The sequence below is a fragment of the Helianthus annuus genome, chromosome 5 (assembly GCF_002127325.2).
Source record: "Helianthus annuus cultivar XRQ/B chromosome 5, HanXRQr2.0-SUNRISE, whole genome shotgun sequence".
Classification (NCBI taxonomy): Eukaryota; Viridiplantae; Streptophyta; class Magnoliopsida; order Asterales; family Asteraceae; genus Helianthus; species Helianthus annuus.
This window is the reverse complement of record NC_035437.2, coordinates 32,326,761-32,346,102: the sequence shown is the minus strand read 5'-3', so window position 1 is coordinate 32,346,102 and position 19,342 is coordinate 32,326,761. Positions and strand designations below refer to the sequence as shown.

Genomic DNA, 19,342 nt, shown 5'->3' with positions numbered 1-19,342 from the left:
TCAAGAGTTCAACAAAGGATAAATAAGAAAATGGGTTACAATTATGGTTCGGATTTTCGAAAGAAACCAAATCATAATGGTAATTTCAAAAAGAAAGGATTAGGTTTTATTCCATCGAAAAATTATAAAAATGAGAAAACTTATAAACCAAAAACTGTTTTTGTTTCAGGAAAATCATCAGAGGCAGAAAAAGAGCAAGTGTTCAGAAAGCAAACCAACAAAGAATTCCTTGCAAAGAAGCAAGAGGAAATGAAGAAAGGTGTTGCTCAGCAGAAGAAGGAGACAAGAACCTGTTTTCAATGCAAAACAGTTGGTCACATTGCCAGGAATTGTTCAATGGCAATCAAATCAAAACAGGAAGTCTCTGAAAAACTTAAAAGGAAAGTTGTTGAGAAAAACGAATTTCCAACCAAAAGATTCAAAATTTTTGAAAATTCAACTTTTGAGGTTGGAGAATGTTCGAAAAGTGTTTGCAAAAGAAAGGAAAAACTTAATAACCAAAAGTGGGTTATTAAGAATTCAAATGATAGTTCTGGCGATGAATCTGATTCCACAAAATCAGGGGAGCCACAAGTTGTTGTAAATGAAGAGAACTCAATACCGCCTTTAGATGATGCAAATTTTCCACCATTGCGGGCTGAGAATTTAAAATCAAAAATTGGCAAAGTTGAAATTTCAAATCAATTCTTTCCTGAAAAGAAAGAATTTGATGTTGAAAAAGTCTTTAACCCTACTGTTCAAAACATGTTTGGAAAAATGATTGATGGGAAGGTGAAAGGGGTTAAAGAATTTTATGAGAAAAAATCGAAGAAATCAGATGGAGATGGTTCATCCCGAGTTAGCATCTGGGATAGAACCTATCATGAATAAAACTCTGGACTTGCCGGAGCTCCCAAGTTGGTAATCGTGGAGCAGGAATCGGCATCATTCTTGAATATGTTTGTTTGAGTATACATACAAGTGGTAGAAAAGTGGGTTGTCACCTACAAGTGCTTAATCAAGGTCATTAAGTTGAACTTGATTTAACTTTTCATTCAAGTGTTTGAAAAACAAAGTGATGAATTGAACCCCAACTTTACAAGTGGTAAAATCAACAAAACTTGTTTTCCGGAAAAACCATTTTGATTAAAATAAATTTAAGAGTTTTGAAATTATAATGGGAAAATGTTTGTTGTAAGGGGGAGTTCTGATTGTTTTAAGTCAAGTGGATGGCGAATTAAAGCAATTCACAATAGTTGTCATTTTACTTGTACAGTTTGTTTTTAATTTTCTTAATGTGTTTTTGAATTTTATGGGGAGTAAGAATTTCAGAAAATCCAAAAACATTAGAAAAATTTGAAAAAGCCAAAAACATCGAAAAATTCAAAAATGAGTTTTGTTGTGAAAAAGAGGAAATGATAGTACATCACTGGGCTATCACAACACGCTAAAGAAATGGAAAGTCAAAAATGTGATAAACGATCTCACTGCGGATGTGTCAGTAGGTTTTTGCACATTTAGTAAAATGTTTTTGAGATATAAACCTAAATTCAAATACTTACTTATCTCTTGGGGAACATCTCTCAGATATATAGGTAACCCCTGAAATCTTGTTTGAAAGATCCCTCTTTCTGAGATACTAGGTCTTTATACTTAGTGATATCTGGGGTATTATCCCGGGACTTTTGATTTTGCGGAAGCAATGACCTGGTCCTCGTATAATACTTTTCGCTTGCTTTAAATAAAAGCATCACGCTCAGCATAAAAATGATGAAACATTGCAAAATGCTAATCATGTGCTATTGAAGAAAAGATTCTCTAAAGGGAACACACCTAAAGTCGAGCCGTTATCTCTTTGTACGAACGGAAGTTCTAGCCTGAGCTCTCACGGTTTCGCATTTACCCCCTTACAGATATCATCTAGGTATATTCACCTGTAAGACTGAATATTGGGATCTGGATACGGGAGTATATTCAAGAAGTGGGACACTCGAATAACTTCAAGTTCTTAAAACATTAATCTCGTATCTTGAAACAGTTGAACTTTGTGTGAAAATTTAAGTGGACCAGTATACTGACAATCTAGGTGAATTGTTTAGAACTGAAAATGTTTAAAGCTTAACGGTGTTAGTGATTTGTCTCAAAAACTGATATGATCCTCTTACACATACTCACAAAAATTGTGTCTGTAAATATTTCTTTATTGCATTCTATTAAATTCAAAAATCCAAAAAGATTTTAGTGTGTTTTAGCATAAAATTTTTAAAAATTCAAAAAGATTTTCGATAACTGATAGTGAAGAGATGATTTTCAAAATTCCAAGTGCTAAACATGATGAACAGGTTTGGGAAAGAGTGTGTGAAGAAGTTATGTTTACAAGTGGTCATCAAAGATTAAATCATTTTTGAATGATACCTGCAAGTGGTTTCTAAATTTGCAAAATTTAAATTTGTGAAACTTATGTTTATGGTAGAGAATGTGCAGGTTTGAAGGTTGAAAATAGCCAGGTTCCAATACCTGAGAAGAATTCCAGACTGCGATCCCGGTTTATCGAAAGGGGGAGTCTGAAGTCTATCAAGAGATCTGATCAAAAGCCAGGTTGTGGTGTAGATCCTGTGAAGATAAGAGAAGAAGAGAAAGAGATTGATTGAGGATACTTACAACGGAGAACTTTTGAAGAGAGCGAGCAGACTGATAAAGACTGAAGGTTTGACAACCGAAGACTCGACACTAAAGACTCGTCAACATCGGAGGGGGAGTCTGTTGGTGCATACATCTGTCGACTTCGTCTTGTATCGAGTCTTGTATTGTAATAGTTAGATCAGGGCATGAAAATCGAGAAATGGTTTTATAGGTAATTTCGCATGAAATGACACTTTGGTCATTTCATACAAAATTAGGTAATTCCGCACGAAATTATAATTTTGCTTGAACCATGATTTCGTTTGAGTTAATTTCGTGCGAAATTAGATTTCGCTTGGACAGTTCATGCGGAATTAGCTCATCTATAAATTCCCTCAGTGCCATTTCATTTGGAACGAAATTAGTTCCGACGGCCAAGCTCTGTCGAAGTGTCTACAGCATTGTAATCGATGTAATATCAATCAAAAGACAGTTTAAAGTGATTTCTCGTGCAATTCAGCTGAAATAACACTGATACATCTGTTTCCACCTTTTGTATTGGTGAAGACCTCTTCTGATCGACTCGTTTGGGTCCCAAAACGATCCTACATTGACCAGAACTAATCTCTTGTGCTTGAGGTTCTTAACTTTCCAGTCTTCAATCAGTAGAGGCCTTTCCACAAATTTTAACTGCTCATTTACCTCTATATCCTTAAGAGGTATTACCAGTGATTCATCAGCTAAGCACTTTTTGAGATTAGATACATGAAATACATCATGTATTCCTGCCATTTCCTCTGGCAGTTGTAGCTGATAGGCTACAGGTCCTATTCTTCTAATAATTTAAAAAGGTCCAACATACCTGGGGCTTAGCTTTCCCCTTTTGATGAATCTTACCACTCCTTTCCAAGGAGAGACTTTCAATAACACCTTGTCACCTACATGAAATTCCAATGGCTTTCGTCTGTTATCAGCATAGCTCTTTTGTCGGTCACGTGCTGCTTTCAGTCGTTCCTTGACTTGAATGATTTTATCGGTTGTTTCTTGTACTATCTCAGGTCCGGATAGTTGCTTTTCTCCAATTTCTGCCCAACAGACTGGGGTTCAGCAATTTCGTCCATAAAGTGCTTCGAATGGTGCGGATTGATACTTGTGTGATAATTGTTATTATAAGAAAATTCTATTAATGGTAAGTGATCGTCCCAATTACCTCCGAAATCAATTACACAAGCTCTAAGCATATCCTCCATAGTGTGAATTCTCATTTTGCTTTGTCCGTCCGTTTGAGGATGATAAAGGGTGCTTAGATTCAACTTGGTTCCCATTGCTTTTTGGAAACTTGTCCAAAAATGAGAGGTAAAACGGCTGTCTCTGTCAGAAACAATTGATAAAGGAATTCCATGTAATGAAACTATTTCATTTACATACAACTTAGCTAATTGTTCCATACTGAAAGTTTCCTTCATTGGTAGAAAATAAGCTGACTTAGTTAGTCTGTCTACAATCACCCAGATTGTATCATTACCTTTCCTTGTTTTGGGTAATTTGGTAACAAAATCCATTGTTATCAATTCCCATTTCCATACTGGCATCTCTAACTGCTGCAACAAACCTGAGGGTTTTTGGTGTTCAGCTTTGACTTGGGAACAGGTTAAACACGTAGAAACTTAAGCTGCTATATCCTTTTTCATTTCTATCCACCAAAAATTCTTTTTTAAATCCTGATACATTTTATCATTTCCAGGATGCATTGTATACTTAGACTTATGGGCTTCTTCTAATATGCGGTGGCGTAGGTTTCCTGATTTAGGTATCCACATTCTTTTCTTATGGAATCTCCAAATTCCATCTATTCCTTGTTCTAATTCCCTAATCATTCCTTTTGATTTTTCAGTATCATCCTTGATTACTGATTCTTGTGCTTTTCTAATCTGTTCATTTAAATCTATCTGTAGATTTAATTTAAGAGAACACACTCTTTTTGGCTTTTCATGTTACTTTCGACTTAAAGCATCAGCCACTACATTTGCCTTTCCTGCATTATACTCGATATTACAATCATAATCACTAAGTATTTCCATCCAGCGTCTTTGTCTCATATTCAACTCCTTTTGCCCAAAAACATACCTTAAACTCTTATGATCGGTGAAAATGGTAAACTTACTACCGTAAAGGTAATGTCTCCAAATTTTCAGATAAAAAATTATGGCTCCCAATTCTAGATCATGGGTTGAATAATTCTCTTCATGATTCTTAAGTTGTATAGAGGCGTAGGCTATAACCTTTTGTCGTTGCATTAACACACATCCATAACCTAACTTAGAAGCGTCACAATAGACTACAAAGTCTTCAGACCCTTCTGGTAACGCTAGTATAGATGCGTTGATTAATCTTTGCTTAAGAATTCTAAAGGCTTCTTCTTGTTTTGGTCCCCATTCAAACTTAATAGATTTACAGGTTAGCTTAGTTAAGGGAATGACTATTCTAGAAAAATCTCGAATAAATCTTCTATAATAACCGGCCAATCCTAAGAAACTTCTAACTTCGGTTGGTGACTCAGGGGTTTTCCATTTGGTAATTGCATCGATCTTGGTGGGATCCAAATGAATTCCTTCATGATTAACTAGATGTCCAAGAAACTGTACATGTTCTAACCAGAATTCACACTTCGAAAATTTTGCATAAAGTTTTTCTTTTCTCAATAAACTTAGAAGTGTGTGCAAATACTTTGCATGTTCCTCTTTACTCTTAGAGTAAATGAGAATACCATCTATAAAGACATTTATGAATTTATCCAGTATGGCTTACATATTCGGTTCATGATGTCCATAAATGCAGTTGGGGCATTGGTTAAACCAAATGGCATGACAGTAAATTCATAATGGCTGTACCTTGTTCTAAAATCGGTTTTAGGAATGTCCTATTCCTGTACCTTTAATTGATGATATCCTAACCGTAAATCGATTTTTGAGAAAAATCGAGCTCCTTGCAATTGATCAAACAAATCATCGATTCTTGTTAATGGATACCGATTTTTAATCCTGACTTTGTTCAATTCATGGTAGTCAATGGACATACGCATTGAACCGTCTTTCTTTTTAACGAATAAAATCGGTGCTCCTCATGGCGATAAACTTGGTTGTATGAATCCTTTCTCCAACAATTCGTCTAATTGTTTCTTCAGTTCCTACATTTCTGCGGGTGCCAAACGGTAAGGTGCTTTGGCAATTGGTGCTGTTCCTGGTAGTAGATGAATCCTGAATTCAACTTCTCTATCTGGCGGTGGTCCTGGTAATTCTTCTAAGAAATACATCTGGAAACTGAGATACTACTAGAATATCTTTTAATTCTTTTCCTTTAGTGTTAGTGATTAAGAAAATCAAATACACTAAAGACCCTTTTCTTATATAACTTGTTGTTTTCCTCACGGAGATGAATTTTGTGGATCTAGAGGGCTTATCTCCTTTAATTATGATCTTTTCACCCTTTGGTGAATTGACTTGGATCGACTTTTGATCACATAGAATACTGGCTTTATTGGCTATTAACCAATCCATTCCTAATACAACATCAAATCTTGCCAGATTCATTGGATAAAGGTTTGAAATAAACATTTGATTTAAAATTTCTATTCTTGCTCCATGCAAGATTTAAGAAATCTTAATGGTTTCTCCATTTGCTGTCTCTACTAGACATTCTTGTGGGAGTTAAGTTAATGGTTGATTGAGAAGTTTGCAAAATGATGTATTAATAAAACTTTGGTTCGCACCAGAGTCAAATAATACTTTAGCAAAAACATTATTAACTAAAAACGTACCGGCTATCACGTCCGGAATCATCTTAGCTTCTTCTGCGGTCAAAACAAATGCCCTAGCATTTTTAGTAGTCTTGTTGTTCATGGCTGGAGCTAGTTTCAGACAGTTTGGCTTGATGTGGCCTTGTTCTCCACAGTTATAGCATATCCTGTTGTTAGGTTTCTTCATGCAGTCTTCTTCCTTGTGTCCAGATATTTTGCAGAAGTTGCAATATATGGAGTATCTTCCGGAATGCTTCCTTTTGCAATACTTGCAATAAGGTGCAGAGGTAGAACCTATATTTTTCCCACGGTTGGAATTTCCAGCGCGAAATTCTTGGGTAAGCCTTTGAGCTAGGTTCTTCCTTTGATCCTCTTCTCATGTACGCACAAACTCATATGTCATGGTGTTTGCTAGTTCTACAGCTTCTTCTATAGTTTTGAGGTCTAGCTGCCTTGACTACATGCCTAATCTCACTGATTAATCCCCATATATAACGGGAGATTAATACAGGTTCAGGTGATGCAAGGGTTGGTACTATTCTAGCATATTCAAAGAATAACATAGTATAACCCTTACTATCCACTCCAGTCATCCTAAGGTTTAAGAACTTATTTGCTATCTGTTCTTTTTCATTGGGAGGACATAATTTTCTTTCCACCATGTTCTTAAATTCCTCCCATTCCATATTGTAAACCCTGTCACTTCCCCTAAACTGGAGGATAGTGTTCCACCATTCTAAGGCTGAGTTCTTAAACAGATTGGAAGCAAACATTATCTTATCTTCTTCCGCACACTTGCTTATTTTTAAGACTGCCTCAGTCTTTTCTATCCAGCGTAGAGCTGCAACGACCCCTTCATTGCCTGAGAATTCCATTGGTTTACAATACCTGAATTCTTTATAAGAACAACCCTAAGATATGGTTCTTCTTCTTTTGGGAATGGGCACTTGAAGTATGGGTCCATTGTTTACGCTGTGTTCCGGTTCAGTGGGTCGTTTACTGCTATGGTTACTTTTATTTTCCGCTTCCTTAACCGTTTTGATAATATATGGCATTGCATCAATTATTCCTTGTGCCACTATGTGTTGAATGGCACTGTTATCCACTTGGTTCCCATTATTATCATTGTTTGGGTTATCGTTATTCGGGTTATTGTCATTCTGGTTTTCCTGGTTCACTTCGTTGTCCATCTGAATTTTAAACATTTGCCAGTTATTAATATCACAAAATAATATTTAACACAATCAATCACACAACACGCATATTGATCAAAATCGTCGAACATTGCGACTTACTCTTTCTTATATAGTATGCATCCATATATTTTACAATACAACTAAAATTAAAATTACAATACTAGTAGGCATCCGTAGCTATTATCTAGATTTTTTTTTCAAACATACACACATATTATATATATTATGATTTTATTATTATTACTACTATCACCATCACGGATATGGGTTCATCCAGAACTCCATATTACGCTCGTCATACTTCCAGACGAGTCGTTCTCTGATCTGTCTCATCCTGTCACTACCTTCCAAAATCTCCTCACCAAAGGTTCGGAGTTCTTGCACATTCTCTGCACTCATTGGGGGTGCAGGTGTTGGTACTGGGTTTGGGAATTGGGGCATGGGCTCCTGGTACGGGTATAGATTCTCTAGAATTTCCCTAATGTATTGATCGCTATTATAGTAGGGATCTAGAGGGTCCAAACCTGGGTAGGCTGCTAGATTTGGCATGGGTTCGTCTTCTGGTATTGGGTAGCATTGTTGGTAATCCCTATTGTCATCTAACCACGGGTCGTAGTCTGGGTCTAAGGGATTAGGTGCTGGTACTCTAGGTATCTCATCTGGGTTGAAATCAGGCATTGGGATTTGATTTTCTTGATTGTTTTCAATTTCCATTGGCTGAGTGGGAAATAGTGGTAAGGGTTAGGGTGCTATAAGTTGCTCTAGGTTAGGGTCTGCAGCTGTGGTTGCTAGAACATGAAAGTTTGCTAGACTCCTATTGAGCATATCCAGTGTGTGGGCATCTGTTTCTCTCTTGGCGGCTGCTACAGCACGATGTTGTTGTAACTTTTTCATTCTCTTCCTACGTTCACGAGCTCCCCTACCGAACCATCCTCTCTTTTTAGGAGGGAATGGCTCTCCAGACTGAGCCTTAAACACGAATATCCCATCTTCATTGTCAGCTGAATACCCTGAGAGGGGAGGCTGTGAAGAGGTGCCTTCGCTCCTAGGTGAGCTGGACAACTGACGGCAGGTGTCGGAAGGTCCTTGGTCGCTCATACTATAAACTAACAAATAGTCAAATAACACACAACAATAAAATACAAATATGCACGTAGTTCCGTAATTTATTTCCTAACATATTGAATAATATCTTGGTGTAAGCAGAACACTTCTGTGGCTGAATCAGTGGCTTAGCTCTGATAGTAGCTTCTGTCACAACCCCCGCCCCCTATCTGTCCCGGTAACGGGCGGCCGCGAGAATCAGTATTGGTAGTATCGGTGTTTTTCAATTTGGCACCAAAAATTACATCAGGATCGTAGTTAGGAAATATTTTATCAGAGTAAAACACCACATTTTATATTAATAAGTATATTGGGATAAAACCCAAGTTTTTATCATTACAAACTGATTTATAGGGATGGACCCTATTTTATTGAAATAAAACATCTTCTTTATTTAGATAACTTTTATAGCTACTTTTCCAAGCCTTCAGTGCTGTCCAGCTGGCTTCTATTTGGCTTTCACATTTTGTTACCTGAAACGCGTTTAAAAACATTTTGTCAGTGGGAAATACTGGTGAGTGAATCCCAGTTTAATCAAGAAGAGTTTTATTAATTCACAGTATTGAGAGCGATTACAATGTTTACATCTACACAATTACTCATTCAGTACTGTCAATCCTGACTAATGGGTCATATTACACATTGGCTATCTCGTTGTCCATTGGTAACGTGTTTCACATTTTGTATACAAAACCCCAACATACCGGTAGTAATTGAAGAATTACAAAGACTCAATCACTGCTAATTATAATTTAAATAAATAAAGGTTTTGTAAAATAGTTTGCAAAAAGGTTTACAAAAAGGAGATTACTCACATTGCTGTCTTAGGGTTTTCCTTAAGGATTTCCTGGTGATTATCTATAAATTACACAAATGCACACGCGTTAGTATAATAACCCAATATTTACATTAGTAATACCCTCCCCGAGACGGCATTCCAACGACTACGTCGGGTAGAACCTCGACAGCCATTACGGAACCCTGGATCAATCGGGCAGCGTATCTAATACGTAACTGGGGTTATAATACTTACAACGAGGCGGAACTTCGTTATTTAGGGGGGTATTTTACCCGAGTATAAAGTATACTACGTAGAAATTTGAGAGAGAGATCGAGAGATGAACGAATTGAAACTGAGGCTGGAGGCCTCAATTTATAGCGACTTTTCGACTTCCCTCGCGGCCCGCGATGGCTGTAGCCAAAGGCTATGCGGCCCGTGACCTAGGGGGTCTACAGCGTAGCCTTGTCCGATCAACAATCTAGGTTCGACAAGTGGTGGACACGTGGCAGCACCAGGTTTCTCCTGGTGGCCTAACTGTCGCGGCCCGCGTAAGACCAAGGGGTGGTCTTCGCGGCCCGCCAAGGACTAATTTTAATAAAAATAAAGGTATTCGGGGCCCGTTTGCGTATACGGGGTGTATTTTAGAACATATTGGGGCATTCTAAATATTTTTAGGGTGTCGGATTATTTTAGGGTTGTTATACACAAGTCAGTAAGGCTACGAATAATTTCATAGCTAACTTTAAGGGATCGAGTTCTGCTCATTCCAAGCCCCATTGTATTCCACATTCATCTGCCTGCAAGGAAAGCTCACACTATTCTTCAACTGTGAAGAGTGAGCCAAAGCGAAATTTTAAGGAGAAGTCCCGTTCCTCTAAGGACGGGTGCACGTATAAATACTTTGTGTCGTGCATACCTCATGATTTTAATGGAGAGAAAGGGGCTATTGATGCCACGAAGTGGCTAGACGAGATGGAGACTGTGGTGGATATCAGCAGTTGTACTGATAAAGATGTTGGGAAGTACGTCTCCCAATCATTTAAGGGCGATGCCCTAACCTGGTGGAAGGCAATGATACAATCAACAGGGAAGATACTCCTGTATAATCTGTAATGGTCCAAGTTTGTCGACCTCATAAAGGAGACTTACTGTCCACCACATGAGGTGGAAACGGCGGAGTCAGATTTTCTGACTCTCAATATGAAGAACTTAGATTGTCGGAAGTGTGTGTCTGACTTCAACTCATTATCCAGGCTAGTTCCTTATCTGATCACGCCTGAGTCTAAGCGCATTGCGCGGTTTATCGGTGGGCTAGTGCGTGAGATAAAAGGCATGGTGAAGGCTTCAAGGCCTACCACATATAGGTCTGTTGTGCACCTATCCCTTTCACTCACTCAAGACGAAGTGAGGCGAAAGTAGGTCAAAACTGAGACCGACGGGAAAAGGAAACGGGAAGATGATAACTCCCAGAAGTCGAAGAAAGGGATGTTCGGCTTGAAGGAGAACCAACAAAGGTCTAACGAGAGACCTGTGTGCAAGACCTGCAACAAACGGCATTCAGGACAGTGTCGTCCAGACCAGCAGGTGAAGCCCTGTGGTATATGCAAGAGATCAGGTCATAAGTCCTTGGATTGTAGGGACTTAAGAATGTCGTGTGTTACGTTTGTGGCGACAAGGGCCACATTAAGAACAACTGCCCCAAATTTGCCAAACAGGGTATTGCAAAGCCCGAGGACCAATCTGCCACACCCCAACCAACGGCGGAAACATCATAGTGAGACGGACGAGATTGCTCAAAGACTTCATAATATTATGTGACAATAGGTTAATTCAAAACCGATTTCATTTCATAATAATAATTGTCAGGTACATCATAAGAAATTCAAATTATAACATCGAAAGACAAAATACAACCAGTTAAACAAAAATGACTAGTAATTTGAAGATGTGTTTCTAGTGTCGTTCCTACTAGATTTCATCATAATCAACATCATCAACATGCAACATGTTAAAAAGTATAGTTCAACACAAAAAGTATTGGCGAGTACACAAGTTTAAGTAAATAGCATAAGTATAAAAATGTTTAAACGAATCCACATGGCAAACTATGTTAGTCAAGATTAGCGTAAATCTAGCATGTGATAAACAAGTCAAACCAAAATTCACGCAAGTAAAAGATTCTTAACATAACCCAACGTTCACAGGTGGTGCGTTACTCCTATAGCGCTATACATGTTAAGGGTAGGCTTGATCGAAGTTAATGACAAGTTCAATCACAAAACAAACTAACATAGATAGACGTATCAAGTATAACGTATGCATGCATCTATCATATTGTTTATGCATAAAGATAAAGTTTAAGTGTTGTGATTTTAATAAGCTAACATGTTGCACCCAAAATTGTGTAAAACAAAAATGGGTCAAGTGTACTCACGGTTTTGCAAGCTTCAAACTTGATAATCCTGTGAAGAGTTGTTTGTTGAGGTTGAAATCACCAAGTCACCCTACACGGGGAAACAAGGTGTGTAAGTCTATGGAATTGGAAAGGAAGGTTTGGACTTGGAATTTAAAGTATCAAAAGTATGTATACAAAAATAATATCTAGTTCTAAGAGCTCGTTTATGACACCATATTAAGTGGTTTTATGGGTCCCAAATTGCCCATTGGAATCATAACAAGTAACTTAGAATCTTAGATATATTAGCCTAAGTTTATGACGAACAATTATGACTTGATTATCATCACAAATTCAGCCATGTTTTATTTAGTTTATATACTTATATAGTTATAACAATAATAATAGCCTAAACTATGTCCAAACAAGAATATCATGTAGTATCATGTATTGTCAAACATGGAGGTTGAAACCTCATATATGATTCACCACTACACAAACCACCATGAAGATGGTTCGGAGGGTCATGAATAACAAGAAAATAAACCTATCTAACAATGCTTAAGTGACCAAGTACACTACAACCCGGGTGTGCCCACACATCATTGAAAGAATGAACTAAGTGAGGAGGGCTAGATGGGGCTAAGGTACTTTGATTCTAGTAAGTCACAAGAGTGTTCATACACAAGGTTCAAATGAAGGAGTGGAACTTAGTTTGGAAAGCCAAGGCTTCCATTTGTTCACACTTCACAAGTCACAAGTTCATCATATAGAAGACGATATCTTGTGCTTGTTTTCATCATTCGAATACCATGTATAAACAGAACTAAAATTGGTGTTTGAAGCCAAAACTTTGATGGAAATTACCTCAACACAAACCCACAACCATAGACTAAGTTGTGAGCTTGGTGGGAACAAGATTCCACCAAGTTTCTATCAAAAACATGAAGAAATAAAAAGTTAAAAACAAGCAGAAAGTTTTATGCACATTGGACCTCAAATATGGTGAGGTTTCACCTTAGTTTGCCCAAGCAAACTTGTGAAAACCTTCCTAGAGGTTATCCAAGTGCTTTAGAAGAAGAAATGAGAAGAAAATAGTAGAAGAAGTGAGTTAGAACTCACTTAGAACTCATAATGTTTCTGCTGAAACTTGCTGAAAGTAAGCTGCATTTAGGGAGTCTTTTGAGAGGTTTAGAGTGTTTGTAAGGTGAAAACAAGGATGGGGAAGTGTTATATTTATAGCTGGGCAACTAGGGTTAAGTTGGTTGTGTCTTAATTACAAGTAGTTGGGAGATTAGCAATTAAAAACAAACCAAACCCCCCTCTAACAGCTTGCGGCTGCAAGCTATTTACCTTTTTCTTATTTTTTTGTTTCAACATTTAAGATGGTTATTTGTAGCTTATTAATATGTTACATGATGTTTAATGTATAATCTAACATGTTACAAGGTCTAGTTTGTATAAGGAACATGTTTTTAATTGCCAAATATGTGATTAAATAAGTGTGTGTAAAATATCAAATGTAACAAGTATGTATGATTTATTTTTAATCAACTAAAAACATATAACTTAGTCTTATAATCGAATAACCAAGCGTTTGAATGTATGGAAAGCTTAAAATTACGAATACACGATAGTTGTTTGCGAGTTAAATCTACGTTTAGGAGAATCATGAATCATGTATCAAACGTAAGCATGGTTGCAAAGTCGCTAGGCGCTCCCTAGTCGGTCGACCGGGGAGTTGAGAGTACTCGGTCTACGCGGAGAGTACTCGGGGAGTACTCGGACATGTTAAATTATAAAGAAATTACTTTTTAGAGAATAAATATATGTCAAATAACACAAATTTACTAATATTTATAACAAAATATGTGAAAATGATATTCATTCTTTAATATTCTTTAATATGGTAGGCGTAGAAATTATGTTATGTTATTATTTAAGTCAAACTAGGCCCGAGTTGACCTACTAGATCCAATTCTGGCTGAGGTTGACCGCATTTGACCGACTCCGAGTAATTAGGCGGAGTCAAAGAAAGTCGCCTTGGCAGCCTGCCTTGTAGCGACTACTCGGAGAGTATTCGGCCTTGGAAACCTTGTTTTACAACCATGAACGTAAGTATGTATCAATGTATAAACATGTATAAACGATGTATATTTCACATAAAAGATCAATTCTATTATGATCCAAGTCTTAGATTTACAATGATTCGAAATAAGATATGATTACATAGGAAACGAGTTTCTGAAAATAGAACTACATTACAATCTTTCTAAAAATGGAAAGTTGCGAAAAGCGAGGCGTTACAGTCTCCCCTCCTTTAGGAAATTTTGTCCCGAAATTTAGGAAGATGCAAAGAATAGATGCGGATACTTAGGCCATCCGTAGTCATAAGGCCCCTTTGGGGGCGTTATGCGACATGTGGCTTGCCATGTCACCACGGGGCTTTATGGGGCGTTATGCAAGTTGAGGCCGTAGTCATAAAGCCCCTTTGTCATCATTACTCATTATTTTAATTTTCATTTTGAATTAATTTCTAAGTTTTTTTAAAATTAAAATTAACTAGTATTAAACACCCCCCGCGTTGCGGCGGGGGCGAGCACTAATGCCACACTACTGTCTGCGACCACCGACACTGAAGTTGCGGCGTTAATGCGAAGAAATTAAACCGAAACGTAAAACATAAAATAAAATAACTAAGTTGATCTAGGACTCGCGCGTTACAATGAACCCGCGTCTATTTTTTCCTGTTTGACAGGTTCATCGTAATCTATATATAATATATATCATTACCACTATACAAACCATAATCCATACATTACAACAACCATTGCATCAATATGTTGCAAATTATATTTATACAAGATTTTGGCTAAATTAATTAGATTATTATAAATAATAATAATTTACAAATAAAACAAAACAAATTTGAATGGATCAAACCGATTGAATATGGTAAGATAATGAAACCATTATTTAATCAGGGTACAACCACTTAAGTACAATTTACAACCATACATGCATACAAAACATATTAAATTTGGTAAGGTAATGAAACCATTATTATTTGATTAAGGTACAACCACTTAAGCACAACTTACAACCTATATTTGATTAAGGTACAAGTATTTAAGCACAACTTACAACCAAACTTGCACACAAATGTTTCAAATTAATATTAATAGTATATAAATTTGGTAAGGTAATGAAACCATTATTATTTGATTAAGGTACAACCACTTAAGCACAACTTACAACCTATATTTGATTAAGGTACAAGTATTTAAGCACAACTTACAACCAAACTTGCATACAAATGTTTCAAATTAATAGTATATAAATTTCATTAAATAAAAAAAAAGAGTACAGTAAAATAAAAAAAACATTAAACTAGAATAAAAAAAAACATTAAACTAGAATAAAAAAAAATTACACAATCAAAGGTTATATTTTTTTTTTCAATCCGCTCCTTTTGTGCCAACACCATTTTCAAAGCTTTTCCCGTTAAGTGGTCGTGCGGTTTCGAGTAGAACTCAAAGTCTTGAGCCCATTGTCTATCCCGCATAATCTCCGTAACTTCGCGGTTCTCCTCCATACGTTTAGTACCGAGTTCGTGTATGTCTTGAAGTCGCTTGTTTATCTCCGAAAATGCGTTACTCAAATCCGTTCTCATAGACATCGACGACGACTCGGGCTTTTTCGCCCGCCTACTTCTTCCGGGCGGTCTTGATAGCTCTTCCACCGGCTCATCATCCGGAATATCCTCGTTCACCTCGGTGTTTCGAGCGTCGGAGGTTGGCGTTTCGGGTTCACCCGACTCGTTTGTTTTGGACCTCTTTGACGGCCGTTTATTTCCCGACCGACCACTCGGAGTAGAGATGTTGGCCCATTTGGGGCTATGGCGAAGGATTTGCCAACACCTTAGATACGGGAAATGGCCATTAGCATCCGTATACTCGACCAATGCCGCTTGCGTAATGTCTTCGTCCTTGCTTCCACTTTTCCATCCGGCAAAAGTGCGTTGGTACACGGTTTGAAAGTTCGTGCATTTTTTGTTTATATCGGTCCACTTGCCCGATATAGAGTCTGGCGGGCGGTATTCGTCTCCTTTACCCATGAGATCGAAAATAAGATCTCGTATTCGGGCCCAAAAAACGGTTTTACTTTGATTGTTTGCTACAAAAAAGATATAATGTTAGTCTAAAATTTAAAAAAATAAAAAAAGAAAATAAATTAAAAAACTAAAAATAAATAAAAACTGAAAATTAATTAAAAAAACTGAAAATAAATAAAAACATAAAACAATTAAAAACAGAATATATAAACTGAAAAATAAATAAAAAACTGCAAAAAACAGAAAAAAAAAAAACAGAAAAAACAGAAAAAACACAAAAAAACACAAAAAAAAAACGAAAAAACAGAAAAAAATAAAGAAATTTAAAAAGTATACCTATAACCGGGTCCTCCGACACATCGATCCAAGCGCGGGTTAACGCATACTCCTCATTGGACTCCCACAATATCACATTTTTTCGCTCGGGTGGTGGTTTCCGCTTTCTTTTTATGTGGCCGTTTTCCTTTTCCTTTTTTGCGTCTCCGCTACTTCGGGTTGTGTTTCCGGAACAACATCGGGTTCGTGTAGTGGGGAGCCGAAAGCTTGAGCCGACCCGAACACTTGAGACGACCCCATTCCATCGGTGTTTTGATTCGGGTTCCACCCGTAGAGATTCGGGTCCCATGATAGCGGTTGGTTCAAAAGATTCATGAACCCGAGATTTTGTTGATTGTAATCGAGAAAATCGGAGCCGAAAGGGTTGGGTCGAGTGGGAACCGGCGACACGGGGCGAGTAGGATTACCACTTTGGTTTGGGTCCGCACTTGATTGGGAAGGAATGAAGCCACGGTTGAATGGATGCATTGTATAAAAAATTTAAGGATTTCTAAAAAAATGGTAGAGAGAAAGAGTGTTTGAGTGTGTGTTGATTTAAAAATATAGAAAAGGGGGTATTATTTAAAGGAAAGTTTGAAAATAATTGAATTTTTTTTACATTAATGACCGTTTTACAACGGTAAAAAACAAACAAAATCTTTCAAATAACGCCGCTATCCACATCGCGCTTCTCAAAATTTTTGGGCCATACCGCCCTTCGTGGTGGTGTTCTTGGGCGCTTTCCTGCGCTATGTGGGGGCATAGCGCCCCACTACACACTGTCTTAGTCTTCATATCACTTTCGAGTTCCCAAGTAAACTCAGCGCCACTTTTTCCTTCCCATCGAACCTTCACGATAGGAATTCGACTGCACCTTAATTGCTTGACTCCTCGGTCCATGATCTCGACAAGTTTCTCCACGAAGTGAAAAGTTTCGTTGATTTGAAGATCTTCGAGTGGAACTTGAAGTCCTTCTTCAACTAGACACTTTTTCAGATTTGAGACGTGGAAGACAGGATGAACGTTGTTGAGTTCTTCAGGTAGGTCCAGTCGATACGCTACCTTGCCAATCCTTTTGAGAATCTTGAAAGGACCTACGTAGCAAGGAGCGAGTTTTCCTTTCTTACCAAAACGAACTACGCCATTCCAAGGGGATACCTTGAGAAGTACAAAGTCACATACTTCGAATTCCAAAGGTTTGCGACGCTTGTTAGCGAAACTCTTCTGTTGGCTTCTTGCTTTCAACAAGTTGTCTCGAACCTGTAAAATCTTCTCCGTTGTCTCTTGTATAAGCTCGGGACTGGTGATTTGAGCTTTTTCGATCTCGTGCCAACAAATAGGTGAACGACACTTATGACCATACAATGCCTTGAAAGGTGCCATTTGAATACTAGTGTGATAACTGTTGTTGTATGAGAATTTGATCAAAGGTAAGTGCATATCCCAGTTGCCACCAAAATCGATTACGCATGAACGAAGCATATCCTCTAGATTTTGGATTGTACGCTTGGTTTGACTGTCAAACTGAGGATGAAAATCGGTGCTAAGGTTAAGAAGAGTACCCATAGCGGATTGAAAAGTTTGCCAAAGACGAGACGTAAAGCGACCATCACGATCAGAGATGATGTCAATGGGGATACCATGACGACAAATGATTTCATCCGTGTAGATACGAGCCAATTTCTCGACTTTGTAATCTTCACGAATGGGGAGAAAGTGAGCGGATTTGGTCAATTGGTCAATGATCACCCAAATACTGTCATGAGCAGACGAAGTACGAGGAAGTTTAGTGATAAAGTCCATCGCAATGCTCTCCCATTTCCAGACAGGGATTCCTGGTTGTTCGAGCAAGCCAGAGGGATGTTGATTTTCAGCTTTAACATTGGAACACATGAGACATTTCGAAACGAAGGCGGTGATATCTTTCTTCATTCCAGGCCACCAATAGGACGTACGCATGTCATGGTACATCTTATCAGCACCAGGATGAATAGAATATCTAGATTTGTGTGCCTCCTTAAATCAGAAAATCTCGAAGGTTATCACGATAAGGAATCCAGATGCGATCGAGATGATATATAATACCATTGGATTTAGACATAAGACTCTCTTCAGCATCACATTGCATCTCGTTGTAGAGGTTACCCTCATTAACAAATGCGTATTGAGCTTCACGAATGCGGTTTTGAAGATCGTTAACGAGCTGGAAACAACGAATACCCTTAACATGAGTTTTACGACTAAGAAGGTTGGCCACTACATTCGCCTTTCCTGGATGGTAGCGAGTTTCGCAGTCGTAGTCGTTTAACAACTCTACCCAACGACGTTGACGCATGTTCAATTCTTTTTGGCTGAAAATGTGCTGAAGGCTCTTAAGGTCGGTGAAGACCACACACTTAGAACCATAAAGGTAGTGTCGCCATATCTTCAAGGCAAAAAGAACTGCACCAAGTTCAAGGTCGTGCGTAGTGTAGTTTTTCTCATGTGTTTTGAGTTGCCTCGACGTGTAAGTGATAACCTTGCCTCGTTGTATAAGGATACAACCAAGGCCAAGGTTTGAAGCATTGCAATACATGACGAAGTCGACGTTACCATCGAGAAGAGCGAGGATAGGAGCATTGCAAAGCATGTCCTTGAGCGTTTGGAAAGACTCCTCTTATTCAGGACCCCAAACAAAAGGTTTATCTTTTTGAGTCAAAGGAGGTAAGAGGAACGATGATTTTTGAGAAGTTGGAAATGAAACGACGATAATAACCAGCTAGACCAAGAAACGAATGAATTTCAGACGGAGACTTAGGAGCAATCCAGTTCTTCACAGCTTCAATCTTTGCAGGGTCAACGTGGATACTAAGTTCGTTGATGGTATGACCAAGGAATTGAACCTATTTTAACCAAAATTCACACTTGGAGAATTTGGCGTAAAGACGTTTAGCACGCAAAAGTTGTAGCATAAGACATAAGTGTCGCTCGTGCTCTTCTTGTGTCTTGGAATAGATAAGGATATCGTCGATAAAGACGATCACAAAATGGTCTAGATAAG

General features: G+C 37.9%; 1 protein-coding gene across 1 annotated transcript; it reads right to left on the bottom strand.

The window, feature by feature from the left end:
* Positions 1–343: 343 nt before the first annotated feature.
* LOC110943094 (glutathione S-transferase T3-like) lies at positions 344–16,612 on the bottom strand. Its single transcript, XM_035989870.1, has 3 exons — positions 16,324–16,612; positions 15,358–16,049; positions 344–364 (listed from the first exon to the last, which is right to left on the bottom strand). Exons 1-3 carry the CDS (start codon positions 16,610–16,612, stop codon positions 344–346), a joined length of 1,002 nt encoding a protein of 333 aa, XP_035845763.1.
* Between the last annotated feature and the right edge of the window lie 2,730 nt (positions 16,613–19,342).